This window comes from Ammospiza caudacuta, chromosome 2 (assembly GCF_027887145.1).
Source record: "Ammospiza caudacuta isolate bAmmCau1 chromosome 2, bAmmCau1.pri, whole genome shotgun sequence".
In the NCBI taxonomy this organism is placed as follows: domain Eukaryota; kingdom Metazoa; phylum Chordata; class Aves; order Passeriformes; family Passerellidae; genus Ammospiza; species Ammospiza caudacuta.
Window position 1 is genome coordinate 56,120,994 of NC_080594.1, and position 19,784 is coordinate 56,140,777.

Consider the following 19,784-nt stretch of genomic DNA (forward strand, 5'->3'; position numbering starts at 1 on the left):
TAAATACAAACAAATAAAAAACCCTGACAACAACAACAAAATGCCCTAACAAAAATTATCCAAACTGAATGAAAATAACCAGCTGAAAGGCAGCCCTGTACTCCAGGTCCCTTAGCTGTAGGTCTTTGGGAATTGCTGATGTGCATCTGATTCCTCAGAGCTCTGCTTTCTCTGGACCAGGGAAAAGCTGGGCTGCAAACGCAGTTTGTGCTGTACTGTCCAGGCTTTTCCACCTGAGCTGTCCCCTACAAGCTGCTTTGTTCCTTGCCCACAGACAGGAGCTGCAGTGTGTTCTACAGTGCTCCCAAGCACAGTGCCATGCTCTCAAAGCTGTGCCACGCCGATGTCTGCCAGTGCGCAGAAGGTAAGGAATGGCTGCAGGGGCTGGTCCAAAAGATAGATAGTTACTTCTAGGAACAACATACATGGGAATTGTTAAGCCCAGAAAGGAGTATTAGAATTATCCTAATGTGTAATACAGTACACATTCATCCTCTAGGATTTTCAGTATCAAGTTGATTTTTTTTTCTCAAATATCCAGGATTTTTTGAAAGCTAAATCCAATATTTATATACATGCATGTGCACGTGTATGTAAAAACCTTCTATCGCAGCACTAAGGAAGTTGTTCTGCCATTTTATTCTCTGTTATATTGTTGTGGGAATATGGAGGTGTAAACTGAATCTGTCTACATATCCATGCCTATTGTGGTGTATAATTTTTTTCTTCCTTCCAGGTCCCTGCCCAAAACAAAAATCCACTTTCAGTAAATCATTAACACAAACCACACGCGTTAGTTTTGTCTGCTACCAGCCTACTGCAGATTATGGTAAGGCATGAAAGACAGCTGTTAATTTCAGCATCATTCATTTTAATAAATATAAACTTATTAAACTTAAACTGTGCCCAGACTTCTCCTGAACTGAGTAGGGTTTCTGTATGTGGCCAAGAGGCTGAGGAGAAATAAATGAAGGCATGTGCAGTTGTAGTCATCAGGGCAGAGAAGTGGGAAGTAAAGGCCTTGGAAAGATGCAGCAGGATGCTGGGGGTAGAAGGGGTGGACATTATGTTACATTATGTTATTATGTTTAAAAAAAACCCATGATGCAGTACCCCAGTCCATCACATCCCTCATGTTACAGAATGTAATAAAAGAATAGGGTTTCCACGGCATGCCATAGTTCAGTAGCTCCTTCTGCAGAGCTAGATGAATATTTTTCCCTCTGTTAATTCGCCTTTCTGGCCTCTTCTTTGGATACAAAGTTGGATAAACTACTGAAGGAAAACTAGTTGTGCACCATTGGTAAGTTAGATGCTAACAGAAGGACAGGAAAGAGTGAAAACCTAACCACAGAGGAGCTTCCTTGAAAACATACAAAGAAAGGAATACAAATCTAGGGTCTCTTGATTAATAATTCCATGGTTTGTGAGTAGATGGTACACTGGCCTCTGTTCAGACACTTGGTAGAAGCACACCTGTTACTCAGTCTTTGGATGCAATTCCATGTTGCCATCTGGCATCACAGAGCTGTTGTCTCTTGCAGCATACGAGGTGGAGATCCTCGGCAGTACAAAGAAGAATGTTTTTGATTACTATGAGGCCAAAATCCACAAGATCCTTAAAGCATGTAAGTATCAAAATGTTTTACTCCTTTCATTCACCTGTAGAAACACTGGGTTGACTAAATGTTAGCCAGCATGAGCCATGCAGATGCCTTTTTCTGCCATTGAAAAGCGGGGTCAGATATATTTCTACAGCAAGCTTTCAAGAAGGCTTATTTATTGCAAGGCTTGTTTGGTGCAGCTGCCTCACTGTGCAGTTAAGCCCCAGGGTAGTTTTTTGGGTTCACGTTGTGCAGTCCCAGAGCACACGAGCTTCAAACGTTTCAGATGAAAATAAACCAGAAGACACATTCCAGACTCGTTGAGTCCATGGTTACAAACTGGAGCTAGTCTAAGAAAAACCCCTCCAAACACATGCATAGTGGGGGTACTATGTCTTCTGCATCAACTATTTTGTTTTATAGACTGTTGATAGATTCTTAATTTTTGTTATGTGGACACTGCCACTGACCTCTCTTCTGATACTAAATGAAGATTTGAAGTGCTTATTACTCAATTAATTATTGAGCAATTGCAACCCTTGTGGAACAGTCCACAGTGACTTGCCTGAGGTCAATAAAGACAGGAAAACTTCTGGAACTTCAATTTAATAACTGTGCTAAAGAAATAGAAAGGTTTCTTTGTTGCTAGGTGCAGTGTAAAGGTTTTCACAGCTCTCAATGTCCTTTTGCAAGCCTGCCATCCCAGCTGCCCCCATGTGAACTTAATCAGCAGCATCAGAGAGCACTGATACTCTTCAGAGTCATTTCTGGGGAAGCTGTCAGGTGACACACCAGACTTCAGCTGCTGGGGTATCATGTAGTCACCAGTTTTGAGTTTGGCAGCCAGAGATTGCCTTTAAAAAGGAACTTCAAAGGTTTTGAAATCTTCCCTCTCTGGAGCAGAATAATTAATTCACTCCATCAATCTTTGCCCAGGGGCCTGGCAATGTCACACAGTACTTTATGGCACACAGCTTGTGATCTGTGCCCAATGTTCAGTAAAATAAAGTCCATGCTTCCTGATTCCAGAGAGAGCATCTGACATACCCAGGGCTTTCCATATGGAGGGAAATAGTAATGTAACTAGTGGTCAAAATACTGACTATAGGAGATTATGGTATCCCAGTGGAAAGTTTTATTAATCTCTTGAGAATACCTACAGCATTTAAAGGCTTTAGGGCTCTGGGTCCAAATGCATTTGTGCTCACAACTTGCCGGAAAGCACTGGAGCAATTCTGGGGTTTGGTAGCTGAGAGAAAGATCCTTTGAATGTGAAGTTGAAGGGAAAGGATGTCTTCTATTCCCACATACTTGATAATTCCTTTTGGTTTATGCTGTCAGATGCAGCTTCTGAGCATCAGGAAGCTTTCAGCGGCTTTGGGAAGGGCTGGCAGGAGGCACAAAGACATATGGGGATGAAGAAAAAGCTAGGTGTTGCACCCAAATCAGCCTGTGACTGAACCAGTGTTATTATCTCTTGTATTCTCTGCAGCTCTTCTGAGTGAGGTTGGCCTCTATTGCCATCACCAAGTTTAGATGGTAAAATCTCAAGTTTAGTAGGGTAAAATCTCATTCTCTGGACCCTGCCATTATTTCCTTAACAACCTTTGAAGTAAAGGGTTGGTTCAGATGACAGATGGAAACACTTATTTGTGTTTGGGAGTCAGCAAAAGAGAATATTGCAGGTGTGCTTCTCAGATTACTTTGGTTATTGACAGAATTAGTGTATATGTTTTGGATGGCTAATATTTGTGCCATCCTATGAGCCCTCCTCCAGGAGTCCTTTAGGGGAACAGTATAGCCCATACAAAGTAGCACAGAATCTTTCTTTTCCCTCTTCTTCCCCCCCTGCTGCCCTTTTTAAACATTATTTCCCATTACAGATTCTAAAACTCTAAGTAAATATTTACCTTAAATTCCACTTGGATGCTTTGAAACATAAAATTTCAACTTTTTTTTTTTAATTGGAGATTTAAAATTGGAAATTACATAATAACCACTCAGGGTAATGACACAAATGCTTATGATCCCACTGTCTGAATTGTATTAGGCCATTTGTGGAATATATGAACCAAGAAACACCTTGGTAATTTAAGCCAAATGAGGCATAACATCATAATTTTCTCAAGTAGTTCTGACCCATCTCTGCATTCCATGAACAAAATGAAAATTCAGGACACCATGTAGCATAGGAACAGCAAAAAGGTCTTGGGTTATGTGAGAAAACCTACAGGACTTATATTCTCACTAAAAATGCAGATGTATAATTAATATATATTAAACTGATGCAAGTTGTACCTAGGTGTTAGATAAGGTTCTCAAAGCTAGGTTTCACAGATCAGCAGCCTATGCCAAATTCTCTGAAATTGAATTACTATTAGAATATTCTACTTCAATTTTCATTCTACTTTTAGGATTTTGATTACTAGTCTTTCCATACTTGTAATATAATAGTCTATACTAGAGCAGATGATGTGCAAGATTCTGTTAACTGATAAAAAAGACTGTGGTGCAATTTATGTGTAATTTAAACTGGTTTAATATTGAATTTTTACAGGAGCTTTCAAATTATAGTAAGAAAGAGAGTAAGAAATTAGAATATTGCTGTTATTTGCTTTTTTTTTTTTTTTTTTCAAATGGAGTTTGAAAACTGTTGTTCTAGTTAAACAACATAGTGTCCTCATGACCTGAGACTGGTCAGATGAAAAAGCATCTTTTCAGCTCTCCTGTCATTGCAGTGTCTGAGCAGCCACCTCATCTGCCTTGGATGCCCACTTCTGTATTTGGCAGTGCAATTCTGAATTAATTAATTTCTGGGCCAGAATCCAGAATCTAAGTTACTTTAGCATGGAAATCACCAGGAGATTGTCCTGTGTATCAGATTCAGAGGGAAGAGCATAAAGGCTGCATTAGCAAAGTTCTGGTCAGGTGTACTAAGGAGAGTGAGATTTTAATACTGTCTGCCGCATTGTTGAGCCTTAAAATGTTTGAATTTAGTTTGCGTTAGTTTGCTAGCTTTTAAGAGCACCCTGAACCTGAGCATTCTGAAATGGAAAACAGCATGTTTTCTATTTTCCTTGGCTTTTCTCTGAGACTTAAGCAAACTCCATAATGTCTAAAAGGTCCTAAGGTCTATAGGAAAACATCTCCTTTAATAATTACTGCAAACACCAAGAAAATTAAGTCAAAAGTGGCTTACTTTCTTTCTATCAGGTCACACTAAGGGAAATGTATCCTACCATAGCAGGGCCATTTATTCACTTGACTGTGGTGGTGTTCGCAGGGATCCCAGGACAAGGGAAGAGATGAGAATCGTGACTCCATGTTTCAGAAGGCTGATTTATTATTATTTATTATTATATATGAGATATATTATATTAAAAGAAAATTATATACTAAAACTATACTAAAAGAATAGAGAGAAAAGGATTTAATCAGAAGACTAGCAAAGGAAAGGAATGGAATGATAAAATCTTGTGACTGCTCACAGCCTCAACACAGGTGGCTGTCATTGGTCATCAAGTAAAAACAATTTCACATGCTGGGTAAAAAATTCTCCAAATCACATTCCAAAGCAGCAAAACATCGAGAAGCTGAAGCTTCCCAGCTTCTCAGAAGAAAAAGATCCTAACAAAAGGATTTTTCAGAAAATATGTCTGTGACACCTGACAAGCCCAATTCCAAAGTGGAACACCACCTTGGCTTAGCAGTGGAGCAAATGACCACAGGGGGTTGTGTCCTGTGGGCTACAGTTCTTCTCTCTGTTAGAAAAGTTCATGGGGTTTTCTGTTCTTGTCCCACAGCTGCAGATGAAAGCATCCAAGTGGGTGAGCACCGACAGTTCCTGTCACGCTCCATGTGCCAGTTAAACATTGTCCCTGGCAAACGCTACCTCCTCATGGGCAGAGATGGGCAAACTGTGGATTGCAACAACAAGTAAGTGCAAAACGGTCCCTGGGCAGCAGCAGCTGTTATCCTGGACCATAAACCCAGAGGATACTCAGTTTATTAGAATACCTCCAGAAAGAAAAGGCAAAAAAAAGCATCAAATTTCTCAGGGGATGATTCTGCTGGATTTACTAAAATGCAAAGTGTTCCACTCTATAGGCAAAAGCAGAGCTCTGGGGAGGAGCTGAGCCATCCAATTCTATTGGCTCATGGATCTGTGGTTCCCAGACCTCTCAGGATCAAATCTGGCCCTGGTTCCCCTGGGTTAAAAACTCACAGCTGGAAAAGGGCAATGGGATAAGCTACCCAGTCCATCTGTTGCAGATGCCTTAAACATCTCCTGTGTTTGCAGAAGAAATGTGTGGGACCGTGACTAAGAGCAGCTCCCAAGGTTGCTGTTACACCATGCATGTGGGTAGCATATTCTTGTCATTTCTCACTGTCACACTTTGATGAATAAAAGGGAATTTATCTGAGTGGGAATTTAGTATGACATTCTCAAATATTCAGGGAGGAAGACTTCATAAATGTTTCCTTTCCCTGCACAGAACTAGACAAAGGTAATGCCTCTGAAAGCTTCTAGGGAGGAGATCTCCATCAAGGTGTGAGCACCACTTCCTAAAAACCTTAAAAAGTCCCATTCCCATCTCTATATGATGCCAAAGTGAGTGCCTGGGTCAGTGGCCTGCTTCAAAAAAAGCCTGATAAATACTGGGGTGTCCTTGCAGAGGTTTAATCTCCAACATCTTCCCCAGTTCAGGCATGAAATACTGGAAGTTACACAGCTTCTCATGGGTACACTCTGTTGGAACTAAACTTCCCTACACTGTCCCACTGGTGTGCACTTGGGCTTTTTGTGTCATTCTGGAAACTCTAACAGAAACTCAGCTCAAGCTTACCTGACATACTCAAAACACAAGTGCAGCCAGGTCTGTCCTAGCTTGGCACTGACACATCCCAGATTTTCATCGAAGCTCAGTTAACCTGCTGGTGAAGACAAGTTTCTAGGCTAGTATTACTCTTGATTTCAGAGATGCCTCTCTGGAGGGATGAGTAGATCAGGGATTACACTTTCCCATTGCTCCATGTCAGGAATAATGACTAACCTTCTTTACCTGTGCCATTTTCCCTCAGGATGCAATACTTACTTGATGCGCAAGCCTGGGTGGAGAAAATCCCGGAGAGCAGCGAGTGCCGCAGCACTCTGCGCCGGCAGAGCTGTGCTCACCTGCAGGACTTCCTGAGCACCTCTGACAGCCTGTGCCATGTCTGAACAACGGCTCTGACCCCCACATCTCTCTGGGGCTGCAGCTCACCTTCTGCCAGAATTCCTCCTGCAAAGCCTGTGCATACCAGTGGCACCTGAAACATGGCAGGGCTGCTTCCATTGCTGTTTCATTGATTGGGGTGTGAAGCATCCTCTTGTGGGTGTGTGTGTGAGTAATATAATAAAAATGCAGTTCCTCTACTAGATACTGTGCTTATTGTACCTGACACTGGGGAAGAGAGAGCAGGAGTTTGTGTCTCCATGAGCTATTCTACAACAGTGCAATTTTCTTGCAGAGAGTCAAAAGAAAAACACATTGTGCATTGTCTGAATAATTCCTGCAGTCCTGGGCAAAGAAAAAATATTTTAAAAAAGACAAAGACATTTTTCATGGTTCAAAAAGAAAACTGGGTCTTCATGGGCTTATCTGTGTTACACTGCTGCTGAAAGAGTAGAGATACCAACACTCATGCTTAACACAGCAGCTGGTTTCTGGCTGTAATTGTGAGTCCTGCTGACCCCATGGCTGGATTCCATACACTTCTAAAGCTGCAACTAGGAGTGGTACATTGTGCCTGCCCTGTGCTGGACTCTTCCACAGGCAGTCTTCCACAGGCTTGTTAGGCTGGTAGCTCACTGAGGGCACAGAATTGCTTTTAATTGCTCTCTGTAGCCACATGTCTTTTAAGCTTTTCTTTTTCTTGAGTTTAACTCAAAACTGCTCTTTTCTCGGGATAAGAAAAAGTCTGTGGAAAATGTTTTGGTAACACTAATAAGCAGATGACTTTCAAGCACAGGTTTTGCTTCTTTAGCTTGCCAGCAAAATGCCATTTGGCAGTCATGTCTGAAGCAGAGAAGAACTGGGTAGGTCACCATCCTCACATGCTCATACCACTATTTGTGCCAGCAGCTACTGAGCACAAACATTTGCCACCTGGACTGCTTGTGCTACACTGCAGTAAAAATAAGAAGGGCCTGTGTCAATGATATGATAATTAGTAGATCCATGCTGAGGTGGTTAATTTGGAGTCAAATGATGTTACTGATAGAAAGGGCAACAGTGATGCTCATGTGGCCAAGACATTACACTGCAGCAGCACCTACCAAAACAGCTCCATCACCAGAAATTTCAGATTCACAGAAGAGAGTTCATTGCCTTGTGCCTGAACTGAGAACTGAACAGCTATCTTTGAAGGCTGCAAACTCAAACTTAGCATCAGCTGGACCTGGATATCAGCAACATCTTCCTCTTCCAAGCATTACATGGATGGAGGGTAGGGAAGGCTCATTTCAGGAAAAACCTCAATGATTGCTTCATGACATATGTAAAGGAAGATAAGAAACCTACTGAAGGTGTAAGACAGACACTTAAATTGACAGAGGACCTTGAGGTTTGCCCAAGCTTTCACATTTATGAAATGTGATTGTAATGCCTGGTCATACATTCTCTTTATTACACAGCTTATATAAATGTCAGTGATATGGCAAAATACAGCTGAGGTCAGTAAAGCAAGTACTAATTTCTATTAATATAAGATAAAGAATAGGTTGTTGCACTGACATACCTATTATCCAGTAATTTTGCCAATATTTATGAAAGAATACCTCTAAGGTTAAGAGCCAAATCCTTCCTTTCCACTCCACAAGGCTTGAGTTAAAACCAGTGTCTGACCCTTCTGCTGTGTGGAGTATATCAACAGCTCAGAAGTTCTTGTCTGGCAAACAAATCACCAAATAATTGCAACACTCAAGACTGTAAACTCGTGGTGAAAACATCTTTAAAATTTTATATCAGATCTAACATACATTTTACAGATTTTCTTCCATTTTACTTGCAGGTGAGTCTAGGCTGGAACTGCTTAGTGTCTGAACGTTGCAAATGCAGTCTCAATGTGGGAGCTGTGTGTGACTATTAAAGTTATTTTGGGGGCAGAGGTAATAAACATGATTCTACTTTAACTTTGCCAATTGGGTCCCCTTTGCTTCCTAGGAAAACCTTTAAATATCTTGGCCTAGGATCTAGCATAGAGCAATCTCTATCCCCCTGTACGTTTCTGCCCCAAACTCCCAAACATATTCATAGGGAGAGGGAAGACAATGGTGGAGTTATTCTGTGCTGCCACAGCTGTTAATGTTTGCAGGTAACGCAGGGGCAGAGCTGCTGGAGACTCAGACAGCACCATGGAGGCCCTCTGGAGAGCTTTGGAAGCATTCATTTCCCCTTCAGCTGCCACAACCTGCAAAGGAACAGAAATGGAAATGGCATGGAAATGCTGCCCATAGTGGTGAAAATCCAGCTTTACAATGAGGAGAAAACCAACTAGCTTGGATACCTGGAATCATAAGACAAGAGGAAATGGCCTTTAAGTTGCTAAGGGGAGGTTCTTATTGGATATTAGGAAAAAAATTTGGTTGTCAAGCATTGGAAGAGGATGCCCAGGGAAGCGGTGGAGTCACTAATCCTGGGGTCATTTAAAGGGTATGTAGATGTGGTGCTTAGGGACATAGTTTAGTGGTAGACTCAGCAATGCTGGGTTTAAGGGTTGGATTTGGTGATCTGAGAGGTCTTGTCCATCCTAAACAATTCTGTGGTTCTCTGACGAGAAGATGAAAGGCCGGAGGTGGGTGTCACCTGTCACGGGTCTCACCTTAGCTTTTTTCTCTCGAGCAGCCTCTGCTTCAGCTGCCATTGCCCTCTGCATGGCCATGGGGATGCGAATGTCTTTGATCTCCACACAGGCCACTTTGACTCCCCACTGCTCCGTGGCACTGTCGAGGGTGGCCTTGGGGACAAACAACACGCCAGGAAGAGCACAGTGCTGGCAGAGGGAATGCCATGTGGTGTGCCCTGCTTGGACAGAAGGACAGGGCAAACCACACAGCAGAAAGAGGGATGCTCCAGGGGCACCAGCACCCAGCATGGTGTGTGCACAGTGGGTACCACAGCCTCAGGAAACACCTGCTGGGCAACACCAGTGTCTCCTGTGGGGCTTCTCTCCTGCCTCCTAAATTATGATCCCCCATCCTCTCCTTAGGTGGTGGGCAGTTACTGAACTTCTCCCTTTAACAAAGAAATACTACAGCAAGTTCCTTAAACAGCACTACACAGCAAAAGCACACTAAGGGTGAGACACAAGACAGCTCTGCAGCACTGGCAAACTCATCTGGGCTCTGGCTCCTGGGCTCTCCTGCAATCCACACCATGACCCTTTCTCTGCATGGCCACTCTCCTGGCTGCAGAGGGTACAGTCTCTCTTTGATCTGACCGTGCCTTGTCTCTGACTGAAATTAGCAAATTAGGTATTGGATTTTTCCTCTGCTCTCTGCCTGGCTGCCAAATCAAAAAAGAAACCAGATGGCATTTAAAAGCATACAGCAACTCAGTTTTGTGCTCTTAGTTGTAATGACAAGATATACAAGTCTTGCCTCAATGAAGGGTCTGCTCAAGACGGCACTTCCTCTGAGCAGATTTCTTTCCCTATGTTTGCAGCTGCCTCTGTGCAAGGGCTAAGCTGATTTTTTTTAATCACTGGATAATTTCAGAATTATAATTGCTTTTTGATAGAGATAACTCTGCTACAAGAGGCTGGGAAAATACCTTTAGAATAACTCTTTCTGACTCTATGCAATCAGATGTATAATTGAAAAAAACAAAAAAAAAATTAAGGGAGATTTTGTTATTCTTGTTGAAGAAAAAACAGAGAGATAATTTCTAATTTGCTACTCCCCAGAAGACATCTCCATGCTTGCGAATTTTGAGTGCCAGATTTACCTGGATACTGTGTGCAATCTCCTCACGACCTGCCAGCAGCTGAGCCAAGCTCTGTGTACCCAGAACGTTTCTCAGGGCTGTCTGTGCCAGGAGCAAGGTGGCAGAGTGTACATCAGTGACATTGGCAACAGCACTGACAGCGCTGTGGATCCTGTAGTGCACCACCCCATCCACCTGGGCAGTAACAGCATCCCTCGTGAGAATCTGCATTGGAGAAATGCACACAGTCACAGAAAGATCCAACAACACATCCTTGCCTTAGGAAGGGGTTTTTTTTAACCCTTAGTGAGTAAAAGGCATTGATAATTCAAATAAACTAAGAATTTCTCTTTATTTCTTTGTCATTCCCCCAAGAAATGACATCAAGAGAGCTGTCCAGCATCAACAAAGTTTAAGCTGGAGGAAAATGCTTTACAAATCCTCTAAATAACTGCTTCAATTGTAAGTGAATCTCATAATTTGAATTAATTTGTTTTGCAACTATAAATGATGGCTATTCTCTTCCTTTCTTTTAGAAAGGTCCATTAATGAGTTAATACATTTCATGCAGCTTGGAAGATCTGTGCTACTTCCCCTAAACAACGTATTTCTAAGAAATATCAACACACTAAAATAAAAAGTGCAAGAAATTGTGAGAAGAAACTGAATGAAATATTTAACCATTCATAGAAGAGTTGTCACTTTTTGCCAGACAAGCTTCTTTGCCTCAGAAGGCAGCTGGCCTCAGTGGAGAACTGATGATGCTCCACTATCACTTTCCCTCCTCAGCATCTTTTGCCTGCAAGGGGATGCTTCACAAAAAGCCTGCCAAATGCTGCAGAAGCCTGGCCAAAAGCTGCTAAGCCTTATACATTACAAGTTCTGCAACCATCTTCTTTCTAGCCTCACATTTTGCAGGAGCCATTTTTCATTTCACATCACACACCCCTGCACCCTGTACTCTGAGAAAAGGCTCTTTCTGTTTACAAAAAGATAATAGTCCAAAAAACATCTCCTAGGGAGCACAGTAGGAAATTCTGGGGGCGCAAAGGGTCTTGGAGCTGCCTCTTCTCCCTCTGCTCTTTGTTTAAAGAAGGGGACAGAAGTGCCAACTCCATAAGCAGAAGAATTTTTCTACCATGGGACTGAGGACACACAGAACCAAAACTTGATCAGAAGAGGATTGCTCAACAACTTATCCTTCGGATTAAATTTTGCAGTCAAAATTTGCCAACAAATGCCAGAAGATATATCCTACTTGGATGTATTTTCCTTCCTCTATCCATTCCTGCTTGGACCTGAGTTTTGTGAAATGTTGTCTGATAATTTCTGTTAATTTAATGGGATTTGTTACCCATGGTTAATTTGCCTCTCTTTTGAATGGTGAGCTACACGTCAGATCCAATTTTATTAGGACATTAATTTGCAACTGGGAATTTTGTAGCCCACTCCTGTCTTGTCCTCCCTGTCTCACATTCATGCTTGTAACTCCCTTCCCTTATTTTTGACATCACAGTTCTGAACACCAGCTTGACTTGCAGGGATGCACCTGCAGATTTTCATTAGGAGAATCACAGAATGGTTTGGGTTGGAAGGGACCTTAAAGATGACTCAGTTCCAACCTGCCTCCCATGGGCAGGGACACCTTCCCCTCGACCAGGTTTTTCAGAGCCCCATCCAACCTGGCTTTGAACACTTCCAAGGGATGGCACACCTATAATTTCTTTGGGCAAGAAGTTGCGTTGTAAGCAGCTGGAAATGCAGAAGATACAGCTGAAAAGCTAAGTTCCATATGGTAGCTAAATTCCATATGGTAGCTCAGTGTGGCAAAATTACAAAACATGCATTACTTTTATGTTATTATTACATTAATCTGCTGCATCTTTTGTTCCTGTCTTAGATGGCTGCTAGAGAAGTTACCTCTTGTGGAGGAATCTTACAGGCAACCGTCCTCAGATCAACCTTGGTAAATGTATCTGTACATGGAAGTACAAGGATCATTCCTGAAAAATAAAAATTATTAGATGAAACACCTCTGAAACTAAAGTTCAGATCCAGGTATCCTAGAGATAAACAGACGGATTTGGAATAACGCTCTGCCTTATCTCTGCAGCTGTCTTTTCTGCTTACAAGATATGACAACAGTGATGTTTTGTATTTTCAAATAACAGAGGGTAGTGCAGATATCTGCAAATAATGTGAACTCATTAGAGCTTAATGACCTAGGACTCTTGTGTGGAAATGGGCAGCTTGAAGCTCTTGTCTGAAGTCTGCCATGAGACTTTTGGCAAAAATTCCTTCCATGCCTTAAATTTTCCCTTTTTAAATCACAAGCCATGTATGGTTCAGTATGTGTCCTCAGGAAAGACATCACATAGGTTATTCCTGCACACATGAGGAACATTGTCCCAAGATGAGACAAATCCTGTGAAGGAGTCTCCACTCTCCTTCACTGGAGAGGGAGACTGGACAAAACTTCCAATCTTCTGTTGTAACCTCAGCACCTTGCTTTGGTGCCCAGAGCCACACAGAAGAGCCCTGTACAGGCCTAGCTGCTCTTTGGACCACATGACTACTATTCAAGAGGAAGGACAGTACCTGAAAAAGTCTTTTTCCTGTTATTTCAATTTCCAGTTGGCCCTTTTCATTGCCCAGAGGTGGTAACTGCACCAATGCAGACTCCTCATGCAGCTGGGTTTGGTTTGTGATTTGTAAGCTGGTCCTAGGGAACAGCCTTGGTGCAGCTGCTGAGTGTCCCTGCCCTGACACATTTACCATTTTCAGGGCAGAGGACAGCTAAGCAGCTGGCAGCAAAAAGCTGTCTTGGAAGCAAGGTGCAGGGAAAGAGGCCACGATCACCCAAAACAGACCATGGCAGACCTGAATCCTGCATTTAAACCTCCCTGCAGTCCCCTGACAGTGTGTGCAGCATGAACTCATCCTTCTGTTGCCCAGATTGCTCAGCAGCAAAATCACACCTGGTATCAAGGCACTCAAACTTCTGTGCTAGGACAGGAGGGGGGCTGTATCTTCTCTCAAGAAAAGTAAACATTCTGCAGGTAAAGGAACTGCAGAGGGGACCTTCTCATTCCCCTCTACTCTATAAAGAAGGATTTCGTGGAACCTCTGCAATTCTCTATGTGGTCTGAGTGCATTGTAATAACAAACAAATCCAGAGGACTTTACCAGAGAAAAACTGCATGCACTCACCTGGTCCCTTTGCTTTCTTAGACAGGATGCGTCCCAGGCGAAATACAACAGCACGCTCATATTCTCTGACAACCTAGGAAAATATTTTAAATTTAGAATTTTACAACTAATTCTATTTTCATTCCCTGGTCTTTAATTTTTGGCACCCATATTAAATGTGAAGAAAGTACAAATTATATAGGAAGCAACAAAGCTGCAAATCACTTTCTTCATGTCTTCTATTTGACTCATGATTTGCTGGAAAAACTCAGCCCCTGCCCATGGAAACAGGTTACAAAACAGATCACATATTAAAATATTAATAGTGATCTAAAAAGAAAACCCCAGAGCTCTCTCAACATCAGCAGCACACTGAGGGAAGTTGTAGGCAAAGGGGCTCTGACCTCAGGTAATCTATACCATCATTTAGTGCATCACAACTACTGAAGGACTGGCATCCAACTGATGTTTAGCTGGAAGTTTAACTGATTATGAATGTTGGGACTGGAAGAAATTAAGTGAGGAAATTGTGGCAACACAGAACATTTGTGGAAGAACCTGTGTGGATCTCATTTCCAGAGCTCATCTTTGCTACAAACCCTTATGATTCCCAAAATGTGAGTGTGAGGTGCCTTGTCTAAACTAAATCAGTAAAAAAGTAACAGCATTGATAATAGAGCATTCTTCATGTGCTTCAAATCCTGCTAGCTTACCTTGACACATGCCCAGATGGAAATAGGAAAGGTAATAAGCACCAGGAGGCATGAAAGTGAAACCAGGATCCAGCCACAGATGCCAATTCCTTCCTGCCTGTCAGCTGTAAAAAATATAATGAAGAAGAGCAATGAATGCAAAATTTGAGAAGTCATCCCAGGGATGTACATCTAGCCCAGCTGCAATTATATGGGACCACAAAGTCCACAGAAACTCACTCCCTCTTCCTCTTTCCAAAAGAGCCATAAAGCCATAAAAAACCAAACGAAACATTCAGCTTTATGGCCTGTCAGCACAGAAAATTAGAAAATACTGAGAAAATACTTTTTTGCCACAGGAAAAAAAAGAGGAAAATTAAATATATTACCAAAGCTGGGGGCTGTGAAGGAGAAATAAATGAACGGGTGAAACCATGAGTATGAAACTGTTGGGTGGGGCAAAGGGTTTAGTTTGTGTGAAACAAGAAGCAAGGTAAATGAGGGGAAATCCTGTTTTCTTTAGATGGACATTTTGAGGAATATTCATGGACCAGTCTATCCACTGGACCATAAACTTCAAAATTAGTTCTTGTCAAAATGCATGCCCAAGCATTTTAAGCAGTTATATTGGTATGTTCAGCTCATCTCATTCCAAAATTTAATTCTAATGAAATAAAACAAATATAAAACTAATTTCATTGTTTTAGTGCCTGAAGGGAAGGCAGTTTTAAAGTAAGTTATTTCAAAGGTGTAGGGCAGGACTGGAAATTTCTAATACCAAATAAAACTCACATGCAGACAGAAATGAGAAATAGGAAACAATTCAATTTATACTTTGTAAGAAAAAACCAGCTTGTCAGGACCCTGAAACAGCAGGAGGCTCCCTGATCCGTAAGGCAGGAGCTGGCAGAGCAGGACTGACAGGTTTGTCAGAACATTCCCAGCAACCCCGAGGCAGGAGGACACACAGCACAGCCCTCCTGAAGCCCCTGCTCCTCCTGGGTCCCTGTGCATGGCCGGGCTGTGCCTGCTGCAGTGGTGGCTGCACACCTGGGTGTGACATGGGACATGTGGCATCCGCCCCTGGCTGCTCTGGTGGCTGCACACCTGGGTGAGATGTGTGACATGTGATATCCAGCCCCTGGCTGCTCTGTCGGCTGCACACCTGGCTGTGACGTGTGACAAGTGACATCCGCCCTTGGCTGCTCTGGTGGCTGCACACCTGGGTGTGACGTGTGACATGTGACATCCAGCCCCTGGCTGCTCTGGTGGCTGCACACCTGCATGTGACATGGGACATGTGACATCCAGCCCCTGGCTGCTCTGGTGGCTGCACACCTGCATGTGACATGGGACATGTGACATCCAGCCCCTGGCTGCTCTGGTGGCTGCACACCTGCATGTGACATGGGACATGTGGCATCCACCCTTGGCTGCCCTGGTGGCTGCACACCTGGGTGTGACGTGTGACATGTGACATCCAGCCCCTGGCTGCTCTGGTGGCTGCACACCTGGGTGAGATGTGTGACATGTGATATCCAGCCCCTGGCTGCTCTGTCGGCTGCACACCTGGCTGTGACGTGTGACAAGTGACATCCAGCCCTTGGCTGCTCTGGTGGCTGCACACCTGGGTGTGACGTGTGACATGTGACATCCAGCCCCTGGCTGCTCTGGTGGCTGCACACCTGCATGTGACATGGGACATGTGGCATCCACCCTTGGCTGCACTGGTGGCTGCACACCTGGGTGTGACGTGTGACATGTGACATCCAGCCCCTGGCTGCTCCCAACTTTGCCCATTCTGCTTGTGAGGCCCCTGATGCAGACTGGATTACTCACAAATGAACACATTTGCATTCACAAGGGCCCTGGTTCAGGTCTCCCTGAGAGCTGGGCACAGAACTGGTGCATCAGGAGCCCAGCTTTCCTCCTCACCCTTCCCAAAAAAACAGCAATCTTAAATCCCTGGTTATTTTATGAGGTATCATCAGGCACTTTGCAATCAGTGGCAAAATTGATTTGAGGAGCTTCCCTAAGCAAATTACTTTGCAAACCTTAAGGGCATATGTATAAAAACAGGATTATTAGCATTTACTGTGAATATCTTTAACCCTTTAACTGTTATCTGTTCTCCTTACATTACATTACACTAGTGGTGTAGGCTACAACAGGTACATAAAATACCAACAGTCAGGTGTCTTTCAATCAGTGGAAAGAGATCACAGAAAGTCACAGAATAGGCATCATTCATAATTCTTAATCTGAAATCTGAGCAAATTAATCATGAAGGGATGTTTTGTTCAGCAGAACTAAGCTTTTTTACTCTCTCTTAGTATCACATAAATTACCAGCTAACAGAAAATATCTGAAGATATTTTTCTCCAGTGATAAATTTGATTATGAATAACCTCCTCAAAAGCAATTTTGGGTTGTAGCATCATCTACCATCATCCACCTGAGCCCACTGTGAAGATGCCTGGTGAGAATGGCACAATCCACAGACAGGGGAATAGATGGGAAGAAATGCCAGCACTCAGCAGATTGATGCTCAAGCAGCTGAGAAGAGTTAGGGGTCAAGATATTGCTCCTAACCACCATGGACAAAAAGCATGCATCCAAAACTTGACAAAGTACAATTGAATCCTTCTCCACAAGAACTGTCCTAGAGATCCTGATGTCAGCTAATAATGTAGGTTACAATCAGAAAAGGAGAACAGGAAAATATTTCATTCTTTGAATGAAACTCCTAGCTCCCCCCAAGCCACCACAGATCTCTGAATACCCCAAAGTTTCAAACCATTTAACCACACAACAAATTAAAGACTCTGGAAAAAAAACAATAGTTAAGAAGCAGTCACAATCCCATGTATAATTGACCTGGGTTTGCCATGCCTGTATATGGATTATAATACTCATAACCACCGAAAAACCTCACTTGACTCTTTAGTCCAGAGCAAATCAGGAGCTGCAATGCACCACAAAATGTGAGAGCTCATCACTCAGCAGTTGTGGAAAAACTCCAAGGTGATGGAATAAGATTCACTTCATTTTATCTTAATGCACTCATTAGGGTACATCACAAACAGACCTGGTAAAAAAACTCATTATGTGGGTTTAACACTTGGAAAGCAAATGAAAAACTCAGTGTGGGCAAAAATCTCCCAGGCCTGCTGCAGCAACAAAAAGATGGAGTAGATTCACCCTCTTTAACCACCACGCTTTCTGCTCTAACCTTTCTGCTTTTTCCTAAGGGCTGACAAATTCTTCTGTCTCCCCTAACTAGATCCTATTTTCCTCTCTCCAGTCCATCCTCCATACAGAAGCGTATCAATAGCCGAATCAGTCTTTCTCATGCATGGTGTCACGTTGGCAGAAGGTAGATGCTGATGCATCCTGGCAAGCAGTGTGAGGCAACTTGCTCTGTCACTTACAGTGGCACATTCTGAGTTTTCATCTACAGTCTATATCAGACATCAAGTGTAAAACAAATGTACTTTTTTGTTTGGTTAGTTTTGCTCCTTTTTAATATTATTGAGAAAAAACCCACTCACATACACAAAACAAGGCTTACCAATTAGATGTTCTGTGTTCATTTTCTTGGGTCTCTCTGTCTGGGGATCCATCCCCTTAGAGGGAAGCTCTGATCCCCTCATAGATGAGACAGCAGCAAACCTTGAAACTGCAGGGCTTGTGCAAGATGCAGAAGAGAGAGGCAGGATGAGAGAAGGAGAAATCCCTTGTGTTGGTGTCTTCTGGGAGTTGGTTACCCTGGTGAGGAGAGGATGTTCCCAAACACCAAGTCTTGTGTCTCTGGTGTAGCTGGATGTATTCTCTGGCTGTCCTCTGTTTGGGGTGCACTTGTCCCAGTGGGTCTTAGATCCCACAAAATACAAGCTGGAAATAATTTCTATGAATCCATCACTAGAGATTAAAACACCCACAAAAAAGCCAGGAAGATAAAGTGAGTCCTGTGAGCAGCAGCTGAGGTACAGCCTTAAGAAAATGAGGCTCAGGGGAGATCTCAACGCTCTCTACACCTGCCTGAAAGGAAAAGGATGTTGTAGCAAAGTGAGGATTGGTCTCTTCTATCAAGAAACAATAATAAGAATAAAAGGCTTCAAGGTGTGCCAGGGGAGGCTTAGATTAAATATGAGAAAAACCTTACTTCACCAGAAGAGTTGCCAAAGACTGGAACAGGCTACCCAGAGAAGTGGTAGGGTCCCCCTCCCTGGTGGCATTTAAAGCACATGTAGATGTGGCACTTAAGGATGTGGCTTAGCAGTGGACTTGGCAGTGCTGGGTTAATGGTTGGACTCAATGCTAAGTGGTCTTTTCCAGCCTATGATGCCATAAAGCCAGAAGGCAGATTGCATGCTGCTCCTCTGCTGTTTTGGGGCTCAGCTGCTGTTCAGATCTCAAACACAAGCATAATAAACAATCAAAAGTCCAGATGAGGTCTCCAAACTGTATAAAATAGCTCACCACACCCTTCTGCACGCTGTCCATCAGTACAGGCTGAGCCCTGTTGATCTGGATAACCTCAAAACCACGACAGAAGCATTTCAGTTCCCAAGCTTTAAAATTGTCCCCCAAGTAAGAATATTTTTCACAAAATATTTTGACAATCAAATTAAGCACAGCATTTCAGACTAAGCCATTTCTGAAGGCTGCAGCAGCAGAGGGCAACCCTCTCAAAGGACAAGGCTGTTGCTTGTTATTTTAATAAAATACAAGAGGTGGGTTTTTTAATATGTAATTTATGAGTTTGATATATAGCTGCATTAATTATAGGGCTGGTTTTTGTGGGCATCTGTTATCTAGAATATCTCTGAAGATCTGGCTCCAGCTTCATTTCACCCAAGTCCTCCTTCCTGCCAGTAATCACCTTGGCCCCAGATGGGTCATTCAAAGCTGACTGTTCCCCAGAGAATCCTTTTTCAGTCTCACAGAGAGGAAGCTACACCCCCAAACTGACATTTCAAATCCTACTGAAAGAGATAAGCACAGCCTGAAAAATCAGGATTGACATGCTTTTTACAATATGCTCTCAAAAATGTGACAATATTCATTTTAGGCCATTTGTAGCATTTTCATCATTATTTGACTTCTAAACACTGATGGTATGATCACATCTCTTCAGGACAGATGCTTGCTAGCAGGGCAGCATGTGCAAACAGTGATAAGAGAAATGTGGTTTAATTATTTCAGAAACAAAAACATAATATGCAAAACTATCCCAACAATTTTTTTTTTCATTTTAGAGCAAAACTAAAGTTATTGAAATCGATTAATTCTGAACCATTTCAATGCCACAATTTAAACAGCTGTTTATA

The 19,784-nt window shown here is 42.7% G+C and overlaps 2 protein-coding genes across 3 annotated transcripts in view; one reads left to right on the plus strand and one right to left on the minus strand.

The window, feature by feature from the left end:
• Positions 1 to 7,025, plus strand: part of LOC131572039 (complement C4-like) — a 52,860-nt gene extending 45,835 nt beyond the window's left edge. For both annotated transcript variants that reach the window (XM_058824926.1, XM_058824924.1), the window contains 5 exons: positions 275 to 364; positions 737 to 829; positions 1,545 to 1,628; positions 5,408 to 5,540; positions 6,687 to 7,025. In XM_058824926.1, coding sequence (XP_058680909.1) covers positions 275 to 364; positions 737 to 829; positions 1,545 to 1,628; positions 5,408 to 5,540; positions 6,687 to 6,825 — 539 coding nt within the window. In that variant the 3' untranslated portion in view covers positions 6,826 to 7,025. The remainder of the gene's footprint in view (positions 1 to 274; positions 365 to 736; positions 830 to 1,544; positions 1,629 to 5,407; positions 5,541 to 6,686) is intronic.
• Positions 7,026 to 8,855: 1,830 nt separating this feature from the next.
• STOML3 (stomatin like 3) lies at positions 8,856 to 18,222 on the minus strand. The gene is made up of 7 exons (XM_058800230.1): positions 18,023 to 18,222; positions 14,473 to 14,576; positions 13,781 to 13,853; positions 12,491 to 12,573; positions 10,592 to 10,795; positions 9,468 to 9,602; positions 8,856 to 9,056 (listed from the first exon to the last, which is right to left on the minus strand). The coding sequence occupies exons 1-7, from the start codon at positions 18,102 to 18,104 to the stop codon at positions 8,856 to 8,858; spliced, it is 882 nt and encodes a 293-aa protein (XP_058656213.1). The 5' UTR covers positions 18,105 to 18,222.
• Between the last annotated feature and the right edge of the window lie 1,562 nt (positions 18,223 to 19,784).

Excerpts from the sequence above, each read along its gene's own strand:
- STOML3 (XM_058800230.1), bottom strand. The coding sequence starts at position 18,104 with ATGAGGGGATCAGAGCTTCCCTCTAAGGGGATGGATCCCCAGACAGAG. Across the intron at positions 14,577-18,022 it reads GAACACAGAACATCTAATTG|CTGACAGGCAGGAAGGAATT; the intron begins GTAAGCCTTGTT and ends TATTTTTTACAG. Across the intron at positions 10,796-12,490 it reads GTAAGATTCCTCCACAAGAG|ATTCTCACGAGGGATGCTGT; the intron begins GTAACTTCTCTA and ends TCTCCAATGCAG.